The sequence below is a fragment of the Bufo gargarizans genome, chromosome 4 (genome assembly GCF_014858855.1).
Source record: "Bufo gargarizans isolate SCDJY-AF-19 chromosome 4, ASM1485885v1, whole genome shotgun sequence".
Classification (NCBI taxonomy): Eukaryota; Metazoa; Chordata; class Amphibia; order Anura; family Bufonidae; genus Bufo; species Bufo gargarizans.
In genome coordinates, this window is record NC_058083.1 from 442,026,692 (window position 1) to 442,051,288 (window position 24,597).

Genomic DNA, 24,597 nt, shown 5'->3' on the forward strand with positions numbered 1-24,597 from the left:
GGGCAGGAGTTTATTTGTGTTTTAAGTGTTGGCTGTGCGGGAACCTCACCCCACCCAGTGATGTATAACTGAACTATCCTTTATAAGAAGACTGTCAAAATAAATGCACAGTTTGGACATGAAAATCCGTTGTCTGGTGAGATATCTGTGAGTGTGACCCCCTGAAAAGAGACGATCCCTTACAATATCAATAAATATATATATATATATATATATATATATCCAGCTTGTTTGGTAAGTCTATTATGCAACACTATTCACCTGATGAAGGGGAAGTGATCCCCGAAACGCGTAGTGATTCTGCATTAAACATTTTGAATATTTTTCATCTGCACCTGGTTGGTTCTTTGCGCCGAGGGATGTTTCTTCCTTCCATCTGTTTAAATGAAAGCCCCTTTCTCCTCTCTTTCCATTGACAACATGCACTGAGTATTTATGTGTATGGGGAAGTCGTGAGGAATAGCTGTCGGCCGAACCAAGCATTCAGCCATGCCTGTCTTTGCGGCGCTGGCCCAGTCACTCTGCTACTGCTAATTCATAAAGTGCGAAGGGGACGTACTGGCACATGACCGCTGCAACCAATCACTGTCTTTAGCAGTGATGGTCCATAAACCTGCACATCACTGTGATGCTACAGACTGTCACTGTTGGTAAACCACTTTGGACAGTAATTGGCTACTAAGGATTTTTAATTATGTAATTGGCTACTAAGTAATTGGCTACTAAGTAATTGGCTACTAAGGATTTTTAAAGATTTTAATTATGTCGGGCAACCTTTTTATTGCTCGGTTTGGTCTTGATAAGTTTCCAGTGCAGACTATACATAGCCAAGAGGTCATAAAAGTTTTTGGGGTAATTTACAATGGTAAAGCATATCTGTGTGAAGCATTGTGTAACAGTTATTTGCAGTATTGCAGCCAGTCTGAACAAATTCCCATTGTGGCTTGCATTTCTTAACATCTTGTGGCCTATGATTTTAAAAATTTATAAAACCTGACTTTGCTGACTAAACTAAAACTTTGTTACAGATTCAACAGTGGGAACAGAATTTGGAAAAGTTTAATATGGATCTCTTCCGTATGCGCTGCTATTTATCCAGCCTGCAAGGAGGGGAGCTGCCAAACCCTAAAAGTTTACTAGCAGCTGCTGGAAGACCATCAAAACTGGCACTGGGAAGGCTGGGTATATTTTCAGTCTCCTCATTCCATGCGTTGGTAAGTTGATGTATGTTCACTGCAAGCTTACTGCCTTACTACTTAGTCACTCTGCTTGTGAAATGTATTTAACAGTGCAAAGTCACTCAGTTTAGTCAATTCACATAAAACATTGCTGTTCACAATCACCACTGGAGTGCTACTTCTTGTTCCCTTCTTTGGTCTTTTCACAGAATCTGGGAGTAGCATCACTAACTCATGCATATACTAAAGGTCCTCACAAAGCAAACGCTTGCAGTATATTTTGTTAGAAATCTGATCCTTGACAAAGGGGTTGGGGCTTTTGAGATATGCCCCTGCTGCTGGCTCCTCCTGGGCTCTATAGATGTTTTCACATGCCACGGCAGGTATCTCACTGCTAAGGCCTCATGCACACGGCCGTTATGCGGCCATTCTGTGCATTCGGTCCCCAATGCACAGGGAACATCCGTGCAGCGGCCGGGACGGATTGAGACCCGTTCAACTTGAATTTATCCATGATCCGTCCGCACTGTAAAAAATAGAACTTGTTCTATTTTTTTTGCGGTGCGAAGGCACGGACAGAAACACCACGGAAGCACTCCGTAGTGCTTCAGTGGGCTTCTGATCCGTGCTTCCATTCAAAGGAATGGATCCGTGATGCGGGGAGCACATGGCTGTTGCCCGCATATTGCAGACCTGCTGTTTGCCATGAGGCCTAACTGCCAAAATCAATGAACTTAAACACAGATGTGCAAATGCCATGGTTTGAAATACATCAGGACAATTTCTATGACACATAAAAGAGATAAAATAGATGGGAGAGAAACAGATAAGAATGAAAAACTGGTTTAAAATCATCCATTGTGCGTGTCCACGTTATTGTTTCAGAATAAAGGCTATACTCTCACGTCAGCTATTTCTTAGTCTGTATGGAATAACACTGAAAGGTCATCCTCAGTTTGTTTTTCTTACTGTACTTACTCTATTGTCTTGTATATGGTACTAGAATTTGTAACTAAGGTTTTGTTCACATCACCCTTTTTTTCCCTGTTCTTATGATCCGTCAGAATAGCAGAAAATAAAAAAATATATTATTTGAGCATCCGTTATTTTTGACGGGAGAAAAAGTCCTGTGAAATGCGCAAGAGTCTATATTAACTTTGTGCATGATGTTTCTGAAATGTGCATGATGTTTTAATAAAACTGAAATCAAGTACAAATATATTATTTGAGCATCCGTCGTGTTCATTTTGTATCAGTTTGTGTCAGTTCTATCAGAGATCTGTTATTTTTGGGGCTGTTTCGGCAGGCGAACAACTTGTCGGAAGACATCGTATCTGGCATAGCTGGAAAAGGATGGAACACCGCCAGGCCCCATTGTCTATAATGAAACTCGGCGGAGATCCGGCATTAGTACCGAAATGTGACCGGACAAATTCCGCCGCAATCAGAGTTGTATGCAATATATGGAAAGGCAATTCTTCTCCAGTTTTCTTTTAGTTAATAACACAGCCTGTCATAAACAGAAATTGCCTACCATAATTCTATGAGTCTCTAAACTGGGTAAATGAAGGGAGAGGGTAGAGTCATATGGATCGATTTCAATGTTACATTTGGATGTTAAAATAATAGCCAAGTTGTTGGCAGTTCGTTTGGCGCAGATAATAGGTAATATTGTTAAACTAGATTAAAAGGGTTTTATGGCTCTTAAGACTACATTAATCAATATTTGCAGAAATTTTTTGAATATTCATTTGGAGGTGTATAACCGGGCAGATAGAGTATTTTTGGCAATGGATGGGACAAAGGTGTTTGTTAGCCTTGAAGGTTTGAAGCCTTAAGGTTTTTTAAATTGGTTCCTTTTTTATTAACTGGATGCATTTAGTAGAAAGTCTGTAGCTTCCCTACTGAGAATTGATGAGTGTGTTTGGTGGATTACCTCTTGGTACTCCGATTTCTTCCCACACTCCAAAGACATACTGATGGGGAACTTAGATTGTGAGCCCCATTGGGGACAGCGTGATACTAATGTCTGTAAAGCATATCGCTATATAAGTGTGCGTAAAATTAATAAATAATTAAATCTGAGGAGGTAAGGTTGAAGAGGGGAACAAGAAAAAGTTGCCCCCTCTGTCTACCTGTTCGCTATGGCAACAGAACGTTTATCTCAGAGATTTCGACAAGATAAAAATATTCAGGGCCTTAAATATGGTCTGTTGCATGAAAAGATTATTTGTTATACAGATGACATACCATATTTTTCAGACTATAAGACACACTCCCCCCTCCTAAAAAAATGGGGGGGAAGTGGCAGTGCATCTTATAGTCTGAATGTGATTAGCATGTGGGAGGCACGGGGAGGTGGTCTTCTTCCGGTTCCTGCTGTACACTGTGTCCTGTAAGAACTCTTTTTGAGTTTGAGAAACTCAATATTGTCCCTTTCGATAGGAATTGTAGAGAAAAAGTCAAAAGTTGGTCAAGACTCCCATTGGGTGTGGCGGATCAGATTTTCTTAACTGAGATTGCTTTATTGCCCCAAATGCTATATGTATTTAATAATGCCGCAGTTATGAGTTAGCGCTCCTTATTTGATCCTTTTTTAAGGCATTATACGTGAGTTCATATGGGGAAGTAAACAACCTAGAATTTTATTGGGTTAAATTGCAGAGGACCAATGAAGATGCTGGTTGGAATGTGCCCATTCCTAAATTATATTTTATTGCCTTTCAAATTGCTGCTTTGAAAGGATGGAATACGGGTGAAATAGAAGATCCCAATTACAACTTATGTAGATATGTGACTGGGAAGCTAATTTGATATAGGCATTGGAGAATGATAAACTGTACGGTTTACAGTATATTATCCATAATATTTGAAAAAAAAAATGTAATCTTTGAACCACAAACATATAGGGGGACATTTATTAAGAATAAAAAAACTGCCGTGGAAAAGGATAAATGAGCTGGACCTGGCGACCTGCCCACTTCTCCGCCCATGCCATGCCCCCTTTACCTGCCACTTTGGCGTGAGTGACATGACCAGGGCAAAACTAAGCAGATTTTGATACAAAGTAGTGTGCTACAAAATCTGTGACCTCAATATGCTGTGGACTATATCTGGTAGTAAATGTCCCCCATAATCTTTATACGCCAATTTGGGGTATCTTTTTCTGAATTACAAAAGTAATATGGGGTTCCAGACAGTTTTCGGATTAATTAGATAAGTTGCATTATCTAAACAAGGTCTTAGGGAAAGACCAGTTTTTCTTCCTTTTGAAGAAGATTCTTCAATTTTTGCAGCTTATAAAAGTATGGGGGTCCTATTGAAAATATATAGATGTCGTCACCAGAGGTTGTCTCTCAAAAGCCTCCAATCTCTGAAAGAAAAATAGGAAGTAGGATTGGGCCAGCTGTGTCTCAATATTTTTTTATTACATTTATATTCCAGCATTACTGTCTAAATATCATGCTAATACGGTGTCGTTATGCCATATATGTAAAATGGCCCCTGGGAATCTTATTAATATATTTTGACGATGCCCCAAACTGAATCGTTTTTGTATTTCAGAATTAGAACAATTGAACGGCTTTCTGTGTTGATCCATTATTATATTTGTTTGGGATATCTGTGGAATTAAATGTATCTAATAAAGTACAAATTGGAGTCAATAAGACCCTATTTGTTGCTAGGAAAATAATTTTGGTTATCAGATAGGATTCCAGTAGTGAGAGACTGGGTAGCAAATATGTGTACATGCTCTCTAAAAATATAATTACACATATTTGCTACCCAGTCTCTCACTACTGGAATCCTATCTGATAACCAAAATCATGCAGATATGTGACTCTATGCCGAGTATTTCATGTGAATGTTTTTGTTTTTTTTCTTCCTTTCTGGATTCCTTTGTGGGGTGGGATTATTTGTGGTTGATAGAGATCATATATATCATCTAAGGCTATTTGTTTACAATGTAATAAAGATAAAATAAAAAGTAAAACTGAACTCATTTTGTTCTCTATGACTTTTTAAAGATTTGCTCTCGAGACGAGTCTGCTTTTCGGAAACGGACATTTTCTCTGTCACATAAAGTACAGATAAAGAAGAGTTTGTTTTCTTCCCTTAAAGGACTGGATACCCTGGCAAGAAGGGGGAAAGAGAAACGACCTTCTATAACCCAGGTAAAATAAGGAACAACAGCAACATAGGTTAGAAAACCATGGCCCAGATATTTCAGCCTCTTATTCTCTATTGTTGATGCAAGTAAAGGAAGAAAACACCTGATTTGAAACAGTAGCCAAGTCAGAAACTAATTTTAATAGTTAAAGTGATATACAGTACAGACCAAAAGTTTGGACACACCTTCTCATTCAAAGAGTTTTCTTTATTTTCATGACTATGAAAATTGTAGATTCACACTGAAGGCATCAAAACTATGAATTAACACATGTGGAATTATATACATAACAAAAAAGTGTGAAACAACGGAAAATATGTCATATTCTAGGTTCTTCAAAGTAGCCACCTTTTGCTTTGATTACTGCTTTGCAGACTCTTGGCATTCTCTTGATGAGCTCCAAGAGGTAGTCATCTGAAATGGTCTTCCAACAGTCTTGAAGGAGTTCCCAGAGATGCTTAGCACTTGTTGGCCCTTTTGCCTTCACTCTGCGGTCCAGCTCACCCCAAACCATCTCGATTGGGTTCAGGTCCAGTGACAGCACCCATCACTCTCCTTCATGGTCAAATAGCCCTTACACAGCCTGGAGGTGTGTTTGGGGTCATTGTCCTGTTGAAAAATAAATGATGGTCCAACTAAACGCAAACCGGATGGAATAGCATGCCGCTGCAAGATGCTGTGGTAGCCATGCTGGTTCAGTATGCCTTCAATTTTGAATAAATCCCCAACAGTGTCACCAGCAAAGCACCCCCACACCATCACACCTCCTCCTCCATGCTTCACGGTGGGAACCAGGCATGTAGAGTCCATCCGTTCACCTTTTCTGCGTCGCACAAAGACACGGTGGTTGGAACCAAAGATCTCAAATTTGGACTCATCAGACCAAAGCACAGATTTCCACTGGTCTAATGTCCATTCCTTGTGTTCTTTAGCCCAAACAAGTCTCTTCTGCTTGTTGCCTGTCCTTAGCAGTGGTTTCCTAGCAGATATTCTACCATGAATGCCTGATTAACACAGTCTTCTCTTAACAGTTGTTCTAGAGATGTGTCTGCTGCTAGAACTCTGTGTGGCATTGACCTGGTCTCTAAGCTGAGCTGCTGTTAACCTGCGATTTCTGAGGCTGGTGACTCGGATGAACTTATCCTCCGCAGCAGTGGTGACTCTTGGTCTTCCTTTCCTGGGGCGGTCCGCATGTGAGCCAGTTTCTTTGTAGCGCTTGATGGTTTTTGTGACTGCACTTGGGGACACTTTCAAAGTTTTCTCAATTTTTCGGACTGACTGACCTTCATTTCTTAAAGTAATGATGGCCATTCGTTTTTCTTTACTTAGCTGCTTTTTTCTTGCCATAATACAAATTGTAACAGTCTATTCAGCTGTGTATCCACCTGACTTCTCCACAACGCAACTGATGGTCCCAACCCCATTAATAAGGCAAGAAATCCCACTTATTAAACCTGACAGGCACACCTGTGAAGTGAAAACCATTTCAGGTGACTACCTCTTGAAGTTCATCAAGAGAATGCCAAGATTGTGCAAAGCAGTAATCAAAGCAAAAGGTGGCTACCTAGAATATGACATATTTTCAGTTGTTTCACACTTTTTTGTTATGTATATAATTCCACATGTGATAATTCATAGTTTTGATGCCTTCAGTGTGAATCTACAATTTTCATAGTCATAAAAATAAAGAAAACTCTTTGAATGAGAAGGTGTGTCCAAACTTTTGGTCTGTACTGTATAACTCAGTACATACAGGGGAAGATTACTTGCCATTTATTTTCCTCAAAGCTTGCTGCTTGGCTGCAGAACATACTAACTGAAAGCCTTAAATGTAGCTGCATTTGTGCATGTATTTTATTTTATACTCCTTTACTTTGAATTGTTCCGAATAAGTGACCCTATACTGTATAATGCAGGCATGGCCAACCTGCGGCTCTCCAGATGTTGTAAAACTACAACTCCCACCATGCCCTGCTGTAGGCTGCTAGCTGTAGGCAGTCTGGGCATGCTGGGAGTTGTAGTTTTGCAACAGCTGGAAAACCTCAGTGTAACGGATTTCCTAGCACCCCGACCTGGTACCTCCGTCGATAGATGCTCCTAGTGCTTTCCGAGGACTCCAAGCACTCCACTTGACACCGTACGCACTGCAGACCCCACGAACCGCAGCAGCTTGGTTGGGGTCTCACCGTCCTCCACCCACGCTGGACCCAAGACCGGGCTTCAGCTTCCAGTGGGTGAACCTCTCCTACATCCAGAGAGCAGGAACCATGAACAAGCTCTTACAAGAGCTTATACTCAGGGGAGTATTGTGATATTGTGAGTGTAGTTATCGCATTCCCCAAACATGAGCCAAACCTTAATGATGGTATAAAGCAGGCTCTTTATTTTAACACACAAGCATTTTATACACATCTTCCAACAAGGTTACCACCCACAGGGTTTTGTAAAAACAGCCAATAACCATGTACAATACACTCAGACACTCCCACACAAAATCCTCCCCTCTGCCCGTGATAGAATTACCTCACACTGGGTTGATGCAATCATCACAGGCAGGTAAATACACAATATCCTCTGTCCTGGAGACAACCGAGAAGTAATTCACTTATCTCTCAGGACAAAGGACATCGCCAATACACATAGAGAGACAATGGAACAGACCTCCCTACTCAACGTATACAATGTCCCCCCCTTTTTAATACACATTTAACATCCCAAAATGGCACGAATTAGACCAGGGGTTCAAGTTAGTCCAAGTCCTTTGTGAATAACGGAGGCCTGGCTGATGAGAGGGCCCATAATCCTGGGGCAAGAGGCTAGTAGCCAGGCCCCTCCAAAACCCAGTGGCGAGGTTGGTTTCGCAACACTCAGGTTGGCCATCCCTGGTATAATATATGACCAGAGTAAGAAATAGGTGGTTTCAGTAAAACTTTATGCCTTTTGCAAGCATAATTAGCAACGCGCATTATGACAACAGTGATGTCTGCCACTCTGCACTGAATGATAGGGGTTTTACTCTGCTACATAAGATCAAGATATGGGAATGTACAGTATAATGCAGAAACATTTATTATTGCTAATTTGCATATTCCGTTTTTTAATTATTCTAAAAAATTTAAAAGTTTTGTCCTTTGTCTAGGTTTTTGATACTAATGGGAGCCAATCAGGTCCTGGAACACAGATTCCACCTAATTTAAGCGGCTCCAACGAGGTAAGCTATACCTCTATGACTGCTTGTTGATAACTGCAATCATGGCATTAACATACCTATTACCTAGTACCATGGGCATAGCATGAGCTGCGCGGGCCCCTTGGTGTTGCTAGCACATGTGATCACGCTAGAATCCCGGAACACAAGAGCTTCTTTAGCAGAATACCTGAGTTGTACAGCACTGATTGGAATACGCTACAATTGTTTGTCCATTTTAAGTCTTCAGAAGAAAACCCACACAGATCTGAAGGTCTAAAATGCGCATGTTAAGACTTTGCCTGTCAGGTGGATTGACTGCCAGATAGGTATGAAATGAAGGATAGCTAGAGAGTTGTGGTCAGTCAGAGGACCAGTGTATGAGCTTTTTCTGCTCAGTCTAAATGATAAAACACATTTGTTATTAGTGGCTGAATTAGAAGAGATTTTTGAGATTTGCTTCCGATTTAGACAATGTATTTCAGCTCAAGTATATTAAAATGTGCCCTTACATTGACATTGAACAGATTCTGCTGAGCTATGGGCTTTATAAAAAAATGTGTCCAATTTTTTTTTTACAATTTATGCTCTGCCGGATCCATCACAAGACGGATACCAATGGTGCCAGACAGACCATTTATCCTATACAGACATGGAGGCAGACAGTGTAATTGCCATGGGACCATGGGGGCCTAATGCTGAACTACTTCTTCTGTTCCCAACATTGATCCACAGCATTTTCCAGCAGCTGCCTCTAGGGGAGCTCGGTGCATAGAGATTTTTACGGCTTTCATTAAGTTGTCTTTGTGGCACACCGAGCAGGAGTGCTTGGCCTGTGTTCTGGGGACTCGGAGCTCCCCCTTATTTAAACAAATAACTGTCCCTTCTCTCCCTCTTCATCTTCCCCCACATCCTAAACTAGACCACTGCCATAAACTTCTTATTCCCTGACCCAGAGGTGACAACGATCACTGGCCTCCAGGACACTTTATATAAACATGCCTGTATAGTGGACAGCTTCAAATGGGTTTATTATTTTATGTTAGGGGCATGCTTCCGGAGGGTGGGAGCAAGCTGCTCTCCATGCCTCGCTGTCATTGGGAAAATCAAAAAATCTTACTCCGGTCATAACTAAAAAATACAGCTCAATAGAATTTATTGAGGTAAGCCATTTTAACGGTCAGGAGGTGACGGTGCCACACATACAAAAAAACACCCACTTATATTAAATCCTGGCTCAGGAAATCAGTTCTTCAGATTGGGGTCACGTGGATACCCTGTGTATGGTGCCCCTTTAACCTAATACTGAGAGCTGAAAAATGAGCCCACAATTATCGGGCGGGCATTCTCCTATGTAGAGTTATGGGCAGAAATCCATTTTAGACCAGATTTCAGCGTGACTGACCGGTCATAAAAGTCACAGCCAACCCATATGTCACGCCCTAAAGGTGGGTTTACAGACTGCCTGGACCAATTCTTATAAATTGAACAGAGCAGATTGTACTGGGTTCCCCATTTTGAGGCCAATCTGATTGAATGAGGATCCGTGTCCTGATAGCTGCAAGTCTCTGTGTGAGTAAAGTAGGCGTCAGTTTTCTTTCATCCTTTTATTTTAAAACTGTTCTGGTATATTTGTATACTTCTGGTTTTTACATCTTTAAATTTTTATTAAAACCAATTATTTAACCTAGCATGGGCAACATTTTTTAAGGCAATCAGAGTTCCTAATTTTCAGCTACCTGTTTGCTTTAAAATGCAAATCTCAGAAGTTTATTAGTTGTTAGAAGGAACCAGAAACAATTTGATTGTAGATTGTAGGAAGCAGAGTGATCAAAGTCGATAGTGTGTGTACTGTTAGTACTTGTCCCGATTGACCGCTGGTACCGGATCCCGGTCTGATCAGGTACTGCGACCTGGGGAATCGGGCAAGATCCTGACAGTCCGATCTGGGAAATTTAAGGCATAGCGATAGGATATGTCTTAAATGTAATATAACAATAACAAAGACAGGTTCACTCTGCATTCTTACTAACCCTCATACTGGTGTAAAATTGAGAGATTAGCCAACATATCCTACTGTGGAGGACATGTCTGAGCCCGAGCACTGCGCCACGGGTTCTCAAGTAGCTCAGGACCTAACGCTAAACCGACCTGTGCCGTATGGGCAATACCAGGAGCCAGTGGGCGAATTACAGGAGCGCAAGGTCTGACTCACAGGGGGCATACAATTAATTGCTATGGGACCCTATGAGATCTGTGTGCGCCCCTGTGTACAGCACTTTTCTTCTATAAAAACTGATGAAATATGCGATGAAGGCTCCTAATGCAGCCTCCAAGGCAGCTGTGAACCGAGGCTCAGATTGGGATAATTTTCCCACAGTATACGCTGATGTGAAATCATTATATTCTAATTATTATTTGTAGAGATGAGCGAATTTCAGGTTATGAAATTCGTTCACGCTTCGTTTACTGGTAAAAGGTGAATTGTGTTATGGATTCTTTTACCACGTACCATAACGCAATTCTATGACGGAATGCATAACGGAATGCCTCTAAGGCATTCCGTTATTTATTCCGTCATAATAGAAGTCTATGGGCTGCAAAACGGATCCGTCCCTTTTCCGTTATGCAGGATTTGTCTCAGTTTGAAAACTTCTTTAATATCAATATTGTTCTGAACTTAAAAAAAAAACTGTGTACACAAACTCGTTCATCATTCATGATATTATATCATAAGATATAGCTGATTTCTCAATGAAGATAATGATAATAGTCTATGTTATTGTCATTGCTAACATAATGAATGCAGTGATTTTCTCTCTGAAAAAATATTGTTATCAAAAAGAAATCTGTGAGTAATGTTCTTCCAGGAAATCTGTTGAGTAAAATATTCTGATGGAATTAGTTGTATTATACACAGTGTTCAGAACAACACTTGGGCCCAGATTTTGAGCAGCTGAAATAATTTGCGGAGTGGAAGAAAGAACACTGGAGGTTGGGGTCTACTGTAATATAGATTCAGACTGCTTTGTAATATGAGATATGATAAACGGAAAGCCAAAACGCTAGTGTGAAAGTAGCCTTAGCAGCACTTCCACAAAAAGCTTTGTGCAAGTGCCTTTGAAAAAGTCGCATACACGCTGGTTGCAGCTTTCACACCACAAAAGTGCGGCACTACTTTCTACTACTAAAAGCAGACTCGTAAGTGTGGCACTACTTTCTTTTATAGTGGACTCCTTTCTGTGACTCTACAGCTGTGTTGAGACTACAACTCTCAGCATGCCCTAATAGTTGCATGCTGTCAGGGAATACTGGGAGTTGTAGTCTTACAACAGTTGGAGACCCCTGCTTTTTAGATGAGCAGGCATTTTTATATTCTAGATTGATGTGAAATAGACAAAGAGGCTTATTTTTGCTTCATGTTTTTCAGTATATAATTTTTCTGTTATTAATTTCTATCAATGTCAACAACCATTAGAAAACAGTTCTTGTTTGCCTGAATTTAATAATTCAATTGCAGACGTCTGCAATTCTAATAGGAAATTTGTCCAGCCTTTAAGAAAGACCTAAAGTAAGTAAAAGTGTTATCATCATGATCGAATTAAGAGAGTAAATGCTTATTTCCCTTGTGCCTCCACAACACAGCTGACAGAAGGTTCACCCCACCTCCCCAGCGACAGGAAATAATGTAGAAGCCAGAGATAAAAAGTCTACTTCTTCTTGCTTCAGTATTTTTGTTTTCTGTCCCCTTGGTATTTATTGGAGCCTTTAGTCAGCATGTGCTTGCTGCATTGCCCAGTTTTCCTTTCCCCATCTTGTCTGGTAGGCCTGGGGAGTGAACAGAGGCTCCGGGAGGGGCGAGTGCTCTCTTTCACTAATCTAGGCGTGAAGGCAGCCCTGGGCTGGATGTGTCGATTAAGACACGTGGGATCAGGCATGTGGTGCATAACCATGGCAAACCAGAATCCCCTCCTACTTCCGGGGACAGACTTCTAGAGTAGTAATGACCTTGCCTGGCATGGAAGGTCCTTAGAATTCATGTGGAAGGTACAGCAGGCTTTGTACTTATGGAAGCCTCCTGTGAGTTCCCCTAATTTGATTCTGCCTGCCAGAGATATGATGTCTCAACCTGGGGTTTCCCTCTGACCTTCCAGTGTCTGCACATCCCCTCAATACCCTCTGCACCGTAAGCCTCCACCTTCTGCTCTCTTACTAATGTTTCTGCACTTTGTTTGGAGCGTCTGGGGGTTTGGTTTGGTTTCACATAAGAAAGCCCAGTATACGAAGTCCACATAGGGGATATTATCAGTATAGGACGACAGCTATTTATCCCCAGGACTGTGACTGTGACGAGGGGACATCCTCTGCGTCTGGAGGAAAGAAGGTTTGTACACAAACATAGAAAAGGATTCTTTACGGTAAGAGCAGTGAGACTATGGAACTCTCTGCCTGAGGAGGTGGTGATGGTGAGTACAATAAAGGAATTCAAGAGGGGCCTGGATGTATTTCTGGAGTGTAATAATATTACAGGCTATAGCTACTAGAGAGGAGTCTTCCTCTGGATCAACTTGCGGGATAACAGGCCGAACTGGATGGACAAATGTCTTTTTTCGGCCTTATGTACTATGTTACTATGTTACTATGTTAATGGAAACCTGAATACATCTGAGTACATATACATATCATTATCAAGAGAGAGAGGTAAATAAACAATATCGTAGTAACTATGGATCTGAATACATTAAAGTGCATCTCAAATGTCAAAAAATACCATTCCAAAGGGATGATTACCCAGTGTCATCATTATATTATCATGTGATGCAGCATAAAGTATATCATATAATCCATCAAAAGCTGCAGTATCACCATTATACGATCATAGCACATACTATGTATTCAGCTTTCCATTGTCGTCCTATACTGATAATATCCCCTATGTGGACTTATATACGTATACTGGGCTTTCTAATGTGAATGATAGTGTCTGGCATGTTAGATGTGGTTCGGATATTCTTACAGTTCTGACTTCTTCTTGCTTGGATAGGCTGATACAGCTCTGCGCTATGATGCACTGTGCGCCAGGTCATGTGGGGACGCCGCTACGTTTCCTTGGGAGGCAGGCTGGAATGCACAGCTTGCGTTCCACCCCTCCTCCTGATGAATGCGGCGTTGCCATAACTGACTCGCCGTGCATCATCAGGCAGGAGCGCTCGATAGTGAGTATTAGCTGCTATACTGAATTATGTCATGCCCTGAAGCTACATGGGGTATATAAATAGGAGACTATGGCCACACTTATACTTACCTCCTGACGAAGCTGAGGCAAAACGCGCGTCAAGGTTTTTCAGCCTGACCTGTGCCTGCTGTGTCTGCCCTCCATCATGTCTTATGGTATGCTATAACTTTTCATCAGATACCTATAGATGAGTTCTGCTTACAGCCTTCATTTGAAGGTCTGGTGTATGGGGTCTCACCTATTCTGAGATTTCCATATGGATAATATTTTTTGTCTATGCTTCCATTTGTGTAGCATTGGGATCCAGTGCTTGAGACTCATCTAGTGGCTAAAGTGATGATCACAGCTATTATTTTTTTGTGGTTAGTACTTTATACCACCTTTCCTGTGAATCACCTTACTGCATATAATATATACACACCTGACATGTGTTCCATCTTTTGGCGGGTTACAGAGACACTGGCCGGGGGACTGCGGCATCCGAGGTTTGCTGACTCTTCAAACCTTTTTTTGTTATCTTAAATATTCTAATAATCATGATTAGTTTGATACTAATAAAATATATATTTTTAAATACATTGGGCATTCATTTGTTGTTTGTTAGACAACACTTTAGGTTTATATGGTTGTTTTCCCGTTTGCCCTATATCATGGCATTATAGTGAGGCCTTTTTCTTGTTTTGGTTCAGATGTTCCAGGGTTTGAGGGAAAGGAGAAAGAGAGTTTTCCCTATTCACAACAATAATTGTCACAGAATAGAAAGAGCCACAAAAGAGAACAGTGATCTCTAAAACATTTAAGAGAAAATATATTTTTGTTGATGAGGAGCTATGGCCCAAAAAGTAATGCCTCAGTGGCACAAATTTCAAAGAAGCCCTCTCTTCTGTTTGATGATATGGGGCTCCTAAGGGGCCCCATAGATAAAAATGAGGAGGCCTTTTAAAACATTCCTGGGAGACGAGCATGACTATGTTGAGACCAGCTTTAGCAGCAACTTGTATGTCAAGATCCCTTTCCCTGTGGTTGAACCAGTTGAAGAATCACTTTTGTGCGAGTACCTTCAGAGACGAGATTATATATTTTCTTCCGGTATGGAAACAAGCTTCTAATTTCCTGGCAGATGCTTCAGCTCATAAGATGAGGATATCTGTGGCTCTTTCCAATGCCACCCACAAGGCATTATAGCTGATTACCTAGTTTGATCATGCAGGTTCGAAGAGTAGGTTGTGTTCTATACCCTGCAAAGGCAACAGACTCTTCAGCTTTGTTCTAGATGATATCCTGGATAAGGCATCTGATCAGAAAAAAAACGTTTTTAGTCAGAATCTCATTTTTTTTTCACCAGAGACAGGCCTTTCATAACCAGAAGGGAAGGCTGTATGAAATGGCATGCAATCCTGACAACGTCTCCAAAACATTACAATGATGCCATGTGTCCTGTAGGTGGCAGACTCAGGTTGTTCCTCCATGCCTGGAAAACCGTCAGTGCTTCCACCTGGGTCTTAAATACAATCCAGTGGGATTATTGCATAGAATTTCAGTCTGTACTACCAAACAGATTAATGATCAACAGACGCATTTCTGAAAGCTACAGTCAATCAGCATTGGACTTGTAAATTTCAGCTCTTTCTTCAGAAACAGGTTCTTACCCCCATTTCTGAGGAACCAGGATTTGACCCTTTGGTTTTACTTTTTTTTTTTTCAGAGCAATTGTCAATCTCAAATCCCTAAACAGGTTAATTTACTACAAAAAATTCAAGATGGAATCCATCAAGCCCCCAGTGAATCTTCTAAATCAGGACTGTTTATAGTGACTTTGGACTTGTCACATGTATACTACCATGTTCCTATCCACGAGGTCTTTCAAAAATTCTTGCACTCTTCATAGGGGCATCTGAGATACAGAGTTAAGTTGGGCCTCTTCAAACTGACAGAAATTGATGGCAGTGTTTCCTTCAGTAGTAAATCTCTAGCTTCTCATTGTTGCCCACCTCATAAATCTCCTTTCAGAGAATGTGACCAATTTACCTATTCTCCATTTCAGCTGTCTACCTCAGGGGCAAAGACAACCTGTTGGCTGACTGTATCAGCAGTGAGACCTCAAGGAAAGGAGAATAGACTTATAATATAGAATTTTTTTTAAAAAAAGTGGAAAAATGGGGCACACCGACTCTGGATCTGTTTGCCACGAGAGAAAATAGTCGAGTCTCTGCTTTGTATTCTCTGTCCTTCATGGAGCAGCCTCGCCTTGTAGGCATCTTCTGTATGTGTGCTTCTGGAGGCTTCTGTATATGTTTTCTTTATTTCAAGAAATCGAATGAAAGCCCTGGAAGAGGAGGCTCAGGTGGCAATGATTTCCCTGTGTTTGCCAAAATCGACCTGGTTTCTCCTTCTGCTAAAACTATCTTCAGGAGAATTCTGAACTCTACCAACAATTCCCAACTTTTGAAGTCAGTGTCCAGTGCTTCATGTCAGTATTTGTCAACTATGTCTGACTGCTTGGAGGCTGAAGGTTCATTTTAAAAGGGAACGGTCTCTCTGATTCGATAATCTCTAACTTGCATTGGGCTTGAATTGGCCTGAGCTGCTGCTAGGCCACGTGATGGATAAATGTGTCGTCACTCAGCCTAGAAAAATCTGAGAAAAGGCTGCGGCGATACTGCTAGTGGTGCGGCCTTCTCAAACAACAGATCATCGGGAGTCCCGGATGTCGGACCCCCACCGATTAAATACTGATGACCTATCCAGATCAGAAAGTGCACAGGTCTAGCTTGGAGCCTTGACCAAAATAATCCCAAAATATATGGAGTAAATGGACTGATCCCTTATTGGGGATCAAAGGGAATAAAACTTAACATTTAATGGTAATAAGATTAGAATAAATGGCACAAAAAAGGATACAAAAATTAGACAAGCCCGGATGGGCCAAAAACAATTGCACGACAATACACCAGTGTAAAGAATGGAACGTTCTCACCCGGATAGTTGATAGACAGACAGGTCTGTATGGACGGAGCCTGGTTGGTGATGCCTCAGGGGAGAAGTCCGGTTCTTGGAGGGTGGTGGTCACTGGAGAGCGTGCATTAAGGATGGTACCGAAATATGTTAGATGGTAGGCAAGGTCGGGAAAATTAGTCCCTAGTGTGTCCCTAATTGAAGGGGGAGGGGGCTAGTAGACCCTACCTACCTATACGGAGTACTTGCTCCGCAAGGAGCGACCCCGTCCGGATACCTAGCCCTGGTACGGGCCGATGTCCCTAATATGCCCTATAGGTGTCCCGACGTGTCACGACCTATCCAGATCAGTAAAAGAAAATCTCAGAAAACTCCTTTAAAGCAGCTTTACAGCAAACAGTGATTATAAGCAAATTGTGCAAAATTCAAATTTGTAACTATAATACACTCTAGTAGTCATACAAATAAAATATACTCTGCAAAAACTATAATGTTCATACAGCACATACCACTCATGTCTACATTCACTGCTGCATGTGTTAAATAAATGCAAAAAAGACAGTATGCATGCAAATATTGGTAATATACATATATATTTCCATATACTGTATATATATAGTTTTCGATCCCCCTATACACACTGTAATCTTAAAGGGATTTTTTGGGGATTATTATGGTTTGTAACAGATATGCTCATGTAGTTAATTACTTAATGTACATCTTTCCCATACTTTTTTCAATTTGGACTCTCCTGACCTGTTCTCACTATGTAAGCAAATCTAGTTTCTTTCCATTCTGCACTTACTTTTGCTGTATCCAACCAAACCCATGATACACGTCTCCTTTCTCTGCCACAGCTCTATCACCCGCCTAACAACACCCAGCTAGTTTGACACTCTCCTATCACTGCCCCTTGTTTCTGCTTTGACACACCCATGGACATAACATCAAAGGAAATAAGAAGAGCTGCTTGGACATAGTCTTGTGACCTCAACCCAGATTAGAAGGCAGGAGTTGGGAGTTAAAAAATTACAAAATTAAAGCTACCTTCATAAATGAATATTTTTAAGGATACTAAAACTGGAAAATCCCTTTAATTAAAAATAATAAATCCTTAAACCAAATATAATGGGACTGATTTACTTCAGCCTCAGGGTACTTTCACACCACCGTTTTTCTTTTACGGTATTGAATTCCGTCCTAGGGGCTCAATACCGGAAAAAAAACTGATCAGTTTTATCCTAATGCATTCTGAATGGAGAGCATTCCGTTCAGTATGCATCAGGATTCATCAGTTCAGTCCCTCTTACGTTTCTTGGCCAAAAATCCTGAACACTTGCCGGCATTAATTTCCATTGAAATGTATTTGTCACATCTGTGACAGGTCTCAGAAGGTCTGAAAGATTATCTATGCATTAGTGATCTGACAGCCTCTTTTGGTTTCGCTTTGTCTGTGTGTTGCTGGTATGTCCACACCTCCTGTTCAGGTGTGGATCATGTGACCTTTACCCATCCCTATTTAGTCTGACTTTACCTATCACTCCTTGCTTGGGATAGCTTCATTTGGTTTTGGAAGAGCTGGAATGGTGTTCTTGTTGCAGTCCTGTCCATCCATCATCCTCAGAAGTTAAGTGTTCCGCTTGTTGTGTTTTGTATTCCCCCCACTTCCCTGGTTGTTTACTAGGCCTCAGTGAGACGCTATTTCCTTTACCAGGGAAGGAACGGGTGTTCTCTGCCCTGTAATTATCTTTAGGCCATCAAGGGTCACCAGGGTTTTCTAGGTTCCTGTGTATGGGTATCTCTACCATCGAGAGGTGCCCATACGGATAGGAGTTAGGGCCAGGAGCAGGGTTTTATAGGTGGTGACCCTTTTCCTTCCCTAGCGGTCAGACCTAGTGTCTTTCCCCTTCCTTCTTGTTGTCTTTTGGTGTTCTCCCCTACTACATCCGTGACAGTATTAGTGTCGGATCCGGCATTAAAATTGCCACATTGACGGATCCGTTCTTCCGGTACATACATGAGCAGACCTTTAAATCTGTTAAAAGTAAATAAATACCAGATGCGTTTTTCTGGATGACACCTGAGACGGAACCGGTATTTCAATGCATTTGTCAGACGTATCCGGATCCGTCTGACAAATGCCATCCGTTTGCGTCCGGATTCCAGCGACGGAACTGCCTGCCAGAATCCTCTGCCGCAAGTTTGAAAGTACCCTAATTCACACATTGTTTTGGTTAGTGTTTGGCATCAATGATTGTTATTGAAAACCAAGGATAGAGCCTCCAACAAGATAAGGAACGATTTGCACCTGATCTGTGTTTATGACCAGAGCATTGGCATCTGCATTAGGTCTTATTCACATATCTGTGTCTGGAATGTTGTCCGTGACAATATAGTCATTGTTTCATTCATGAAGACATCTGTGATGGGTTCATGTGTTTTTTTTTTACACTCTTTGTCTTCCATAATCCATGTGCACTGATAAGCTGAAAAGCACGTTCAGAGTGAGAGCTTCAGGTATATGCAGCTCCTACACCACCTTGCTGTGTCTAGGTCTGTATCACAGCTAGAATCTTAGGGGGTCATTGATCAAGACTGGCGTTTTACATACCTGTCTTACTAACCCCTTGTGCTGGTGGTCGATCCGCCGAAGTTATGCAGAGGCACTGGCCTCTACATAACTTCAGCACATCTACCGCCGGTCTTAACAAGTTAACGACCCAGGACGAGAATGCTCATCCTCAAACGCCGGCACTTAGCGCTCTAGGACAAGCGCTCTCATCCTGCAGTCCCCCCCCCCCCCCGATAACGCAGATGCCAGTGGATTAACCCCTCATATGGCGCGGTCAGCGCTGACCGCAGCATATGGGAGGTTTGCACTCCCTCACCTGATACATCGGGTCCTCCCTGTTCTGTGGCAGGGACTTGATCGTTCCCATGGCAGCCCCAAGCCATTCCGAGGCTTGGGGCCTGTTATCTACGGAAGCCTAAGAGGCCCAGCTCCAGGCTGGGTCTCCTAGGCAACTGTTAGCTTCTTACAGTGTAAGACACTAACCCTACGTTCAGACCTGAGCGTTTTACAGCGCGTTCCTATGCGCTGTAAAACGCTCGACAAGGAGAAACCAATGATTCCCTATGGGAATGGTTCTCACCTGGGCGTTTTACAACGCGTACGATCGCGCTGTAAAACGCCCGACGCTCAAAAAAGTTCTTGAGCTTCTTTGAGGCGTTTTGTCGCGCGTTCCTGTACATAGACTTTCGGGAACGCGCGACAATGTGTGTTCGCTTGTCTCTGTATGCGCGATTGTAAACGCCCGTACAATCGCGCATACAGAGCGCTCCTTTCAGAACGCTCAGGACTGAACCCAGGGTAACAGTTCAATACAGCACAATACAGATGTATTGTGCTGTATTGAAACAAGGATCAGACCCTGTCCCATAGTGGGACCAAAAAAATGTGAAAAAAAAAGTTTATAAAATTAAAGTTTTACCCAAAAATTTAAAGTTTAAAGTAAAAAAAAAAAAAAAAAAAGCGTCATTTTCCAAAAATAAAGTAAAAAAAAAATAGGGAAAAGACATATAGACATGTTAGGTATTGTTGCGTCCGTATCGACCAGCTCTATAAACATATCACATGACCTAACCCCTCAGATGAACACCGTAAAAAATAAAAACTGTGCTAAATAAACTTTTTTTGTCACCTTACATCACAAAAAGTACAACAGCAAGCGATCAAAAAGGCGTACGCCCACCAAAATAGTACCAATCTAACCGTCACCTCATCCCGCAAAAAATGAGCTTCTACTTGAGACAATCGCCCAAAAAATATAAAAAAATATGGCTCAGAACATGGAGACACTAAAACATTATTTTTTTTTGTTTTAAAAAAGCTGTTATAGTGTAAAACTTACATAAATAAAAAAAAGTATACATATTAGGTATCGCCACATCCGTATCGAACGGCTCTATAAAAATATCACATGACCTAACCCCTCAGATGAACACCGTACAAAATAAAAAATAAAAACTGTGCTAAATAAACAATTTTTTGTCACCTTACATCACAAGTGTAATAGCAAGCGATCAAAAAGTCATATGCACCCCAAAATTGTGCCAATCAAACCGTCATCTCATCCTGCAAAAAATGAGAACCTACCTAAGATAATCGCCCAAAAATTTAAAAAACTATGGCTCTCAGAATATGGAGACACTAAAACCTGATTTTTTTTGTTTCAAAAATTAAATCATTGTGTAAAACTTACATAAATAAAAAAATTGTATGCATATTAGGTATCGCCGCGTCCGTGACAACCTGCTCTATAAAAATACCACATGATCTAACCTGTCAGATGAATGTTGTAAATGACAAACAAAAAAAAACTGTGCCCAAAAAGCTATTTCTTGTTACCTTACTTCACAAAAAGTGTAATATAGAGCAACCAAAAATCATATGTACCCTAAACTAGTACCAACAAAACTTCCACCCTATCCCGTAGTTTCTAAAATGGGGTAACTTTTTGGGAGTTTCTACTCTAGGGGTGCATCAGGGGGGCTTCAAATGGGACATGGTGTGAAAAAAAACAGTCTAGCAAAATCTGCCTTCCAAAAACCGTATGGCATTCCTTTCCTTCTGTGCCCTGCCGTGTGCCCGTACAGCCGTTTACGACCACATATGGGGTGTTTCTGTAAACTACAGAATCAGGGCCATAAATATTGAGTTTTTTTTGACTGTTAACCCTTGCTTTGTTACTGGAAAAAATTGATTAAAATGGAAAATTTGCCCAAAAAGTTAAATTCAGAAATTTCATCTCCATTTGCCAATAACTCTTGTGGAACACCTAAAGGGTTAACGACGTTTGTAAAATCTGTTTTGAATACCTTGAGGGGTGTAGTTTCTTAGATGGGGCCACTTTTATGGAGTTTCTACTCTAGGGGTGCATCAGGGGAGCTTCAAATGGGACATGGTGTAAAAAACAAAAAAAAAGTTGCAAAATCTGCCTTCCAAAAACCGTATGGCATTCCTTTTCTTCTGCGCCCTACCGTGTGCCAGTACAGCAGTTTACAACCACATATGGGGTGTTTCTGTAAACTACAGGATCAGGGCCATAAATAATGAGTTTTGTTTGGCTGTTAACCCTTGCTTTTTATCTGGAAAAAAAATATTAAAATGGAAAATCTGCCAAAAAAGTTTGGAACTTGATAACCACGGGCGAATCTAAATTACCCTTGGTCAGGAGGGGAACGTAGAGACAAAAGAAAAGAGGGTGACTACTGTTAACCTGATGAAGGGGACAATTTGAGCCCCGAAACGCGTTGTTCTATACACCATTTTACCTTTTATGAAAATAAAGAAGATTCACTTACAGAGACGTATTGGAACCTGTGAATTTGCGCCTGATCAGAACCTTTTCTTACTAAAAAAGTTTGGAATACCTTGAGGGGTGTAGTTTCTAGAATCGGGTCATTTTTGGGTGGTTTCTATCATGTAAGCTTCACAAAGTGACTGCAGACCTGAACTGGTCCTTAAAAAGTTGGTTTTTGAAAATTTCTGAGAAATTTCAAGAAAGATTTGCTTCTAAACTTCTAAGCCTTGTAACATCCGCAAAAAATAAAATATCATTCCCACAATCCAAACATGAAGTACACATATGGGGAATGTAAAGTAATAACTATTTTTTGAGGTATTACTATGTATTATAAAAGTAGAGAAATTGAATCTTAAAAATTTGCTAATTTTTCCACATTTTTGGTAAATTTTGTATTTTTTTTTATAAATAAAAATGAATTTTTTTGACTCCATTTTACCAGTGTCATGAAGTACAATATGTGACGAAAAAACATTCTCAGAATGGCCTGGATAAGTCAAAGCGTTTTAAAGTTATCACCACATAAAGTGACACTGATCAGATTTGAAAAAAATGGCTTGGTCCTTAAAGAGGACCTTTCACCAGAATTAAACTTCTAAAGTATCTATACAGGCATGTAGAGCGGCGCCCAGGGACCCCCCTGCACTTACTGTTATACCTGGGCGCCGCTCCGTTCTCCCGTTATTGCCTCCGGTATCTTCACAGTTAGGCTCCACCCAGGGGAACCTGCCGGCGCCTTCTTCTCCCATGCTGCAGCGCTGGCCAATCACAGCGCTCAGCTCATAGCCTGAGAGGCTTTTTTCTCTCTCAGGCTATGAGCTGAGCGCTGTGATTAGCCAGCGCTACAGCATGGGAGAATGAGTCGACGGCAGGTTCCCCTGGGTGGAGCCTAACTGTAAAGATACCGGAGGCAATTACGGGAGAACGGAGCGGCGCCCAGGTATAACAGTAAGTGCAGGGGGGTCCCTGGCCGCCGCTCTACATTCCTGTATAGTTTAGAAGTTAGAGGTCCTTATTAAGGTGAAAATGAGCCCGGTTCTTAAGGGGTTAATCAAGGAAGGAAGCTGGCGTAGATTTAGAACATTTTCTATGCAAACAGACATAGAAAATTATAAATGAGAGACCCCGTGACTCGCCCAACGCCCCCTTGTTGTAGACCTGGTGTGGGTGGGGAAAAGTTGCAGATTTCAGTGCAAAAAACCTTTGTGCCCGAGTCTGCGACAGATATATGCCAGAAAACTGGCGTATATCAGTAAGTCAATTGCCCTGTTAGTGTTTGTTTTAAATTTTAGATTCATGGCTTTAAAACAAGCTGGGAAAGAACCATTAGTAGCAAGGACCCATCTCATACATCCCTGGCTACAGAGCATCTGACCCATCTCATACATCCCTGGCTACAGAGCATCTGACCCATCTCATACATCCCTGGCTACAGAGCACCTGACCCATCTCATACATCCCTGGCTACAGAGCACCTCACCCATCTCATACATCCCTGCTGCAGAGCACCTGAACCATCTCATACATCCCTGGCTGCAGAGCATCTGACCCATCTCATATATCCCTGGCTACAGAGCACCTGACCCATCTCATACATCCCTGGCTACAGAGCACCTGACCCATCTCATACATCCCTGGCTACAGAGCACCTGACCCATCTCATACATCCCTGGCTGCAGAGCATCTGACCCATCTCATACATCCCTGGCTGCAGAGCACCTGACCCATCTCATACATCCCTGGCTGCAGAGCACCTGACCCATCTTATACATCCCTGGCTGCAGAGCATCTGACCCATCTCATACATCCCTGGCTACAGAGCATCTGACCCATCTCATACATCCCTGGCTACAGAGCATCTGACCCATCTCATACATCCCTGGCTACAGAGCACCTGACCCATTTCATACATCACTGACTGCAGAGAACCTGACCAATCTCATACAACCCTGGCTGCAGAGCACTTGACCCATATCTCGCACATTCATGGTTACAGAGCACCTGACCCATCTCATATATCCCTGGCTACAGAGCACCTGACCCATCTCATACATCCCTGGCTACAGAGCACCTGACCCATCTCATACATCCCTGGCTACAGAGCACCTGACCCATCTCATACATCCCTGGCTACAGAGCACCTGACCCATCTCATACATCCCTGGCTGCAGAGCACCCGACCCATCTCATACATCCCTGGATGCAGAGCACCCGACCCATCTCATACATCCCTGGCTGCAGAGCACCTGACCCATCTCATACATCCCTGCTGCAGAGCACCTGACCCATCTCATACATCACTGGCTACAGAGCACCTGACCCATCTCATACATCCCTGGCTGCAGAGCACCCGACCCATCTCATACATCCCTGCTGCGGAGCACCTGACCCATCTCATACATCCCTGGCTACAGAGCACCTGACCCATTTCATACATCCCTGACTGCAAAGCACCTGACCCATCTCATACATCCCTGGCTACAGAGCACCCGACCCATCTCATA

General features: G+C 41.9%; 1 protein-coding gene across 4 annotated transcripts in view; it reads left to right on the top strand.

Annotated features, from left to right (window-relative positions):
* TIAM2 (TIAM Rac1 associated GEF 2) overlaps positions 1 to 24,597 on the top strand; it is a 441,154-nt gene that overhangs the window by 253,682 nt on the left and 162,875 nt on the right. For all 4 annotated transcript variants that reach the window (XM_044289376.1, XM_044289380.1, XM_044289379.1 and 1 more), the window contains 3 exons: positions 1,029 to 1,214; positions 5,207 to 5,353; positions 8,489 to 8,560. In XM_044289376.1, the coding sequence (XP_044145311.1) occupies positions 1,029 to 1,214; positions 5,207 to 5,353; positions 8,489 to 8,560 (405 nt within the window). The remainder of the gene's footprint in view (positions 1 to 1,028; positions 1,215 to 5,206; positions 5,354 to 8,488; positions 8,561 to 24,597) is intronic.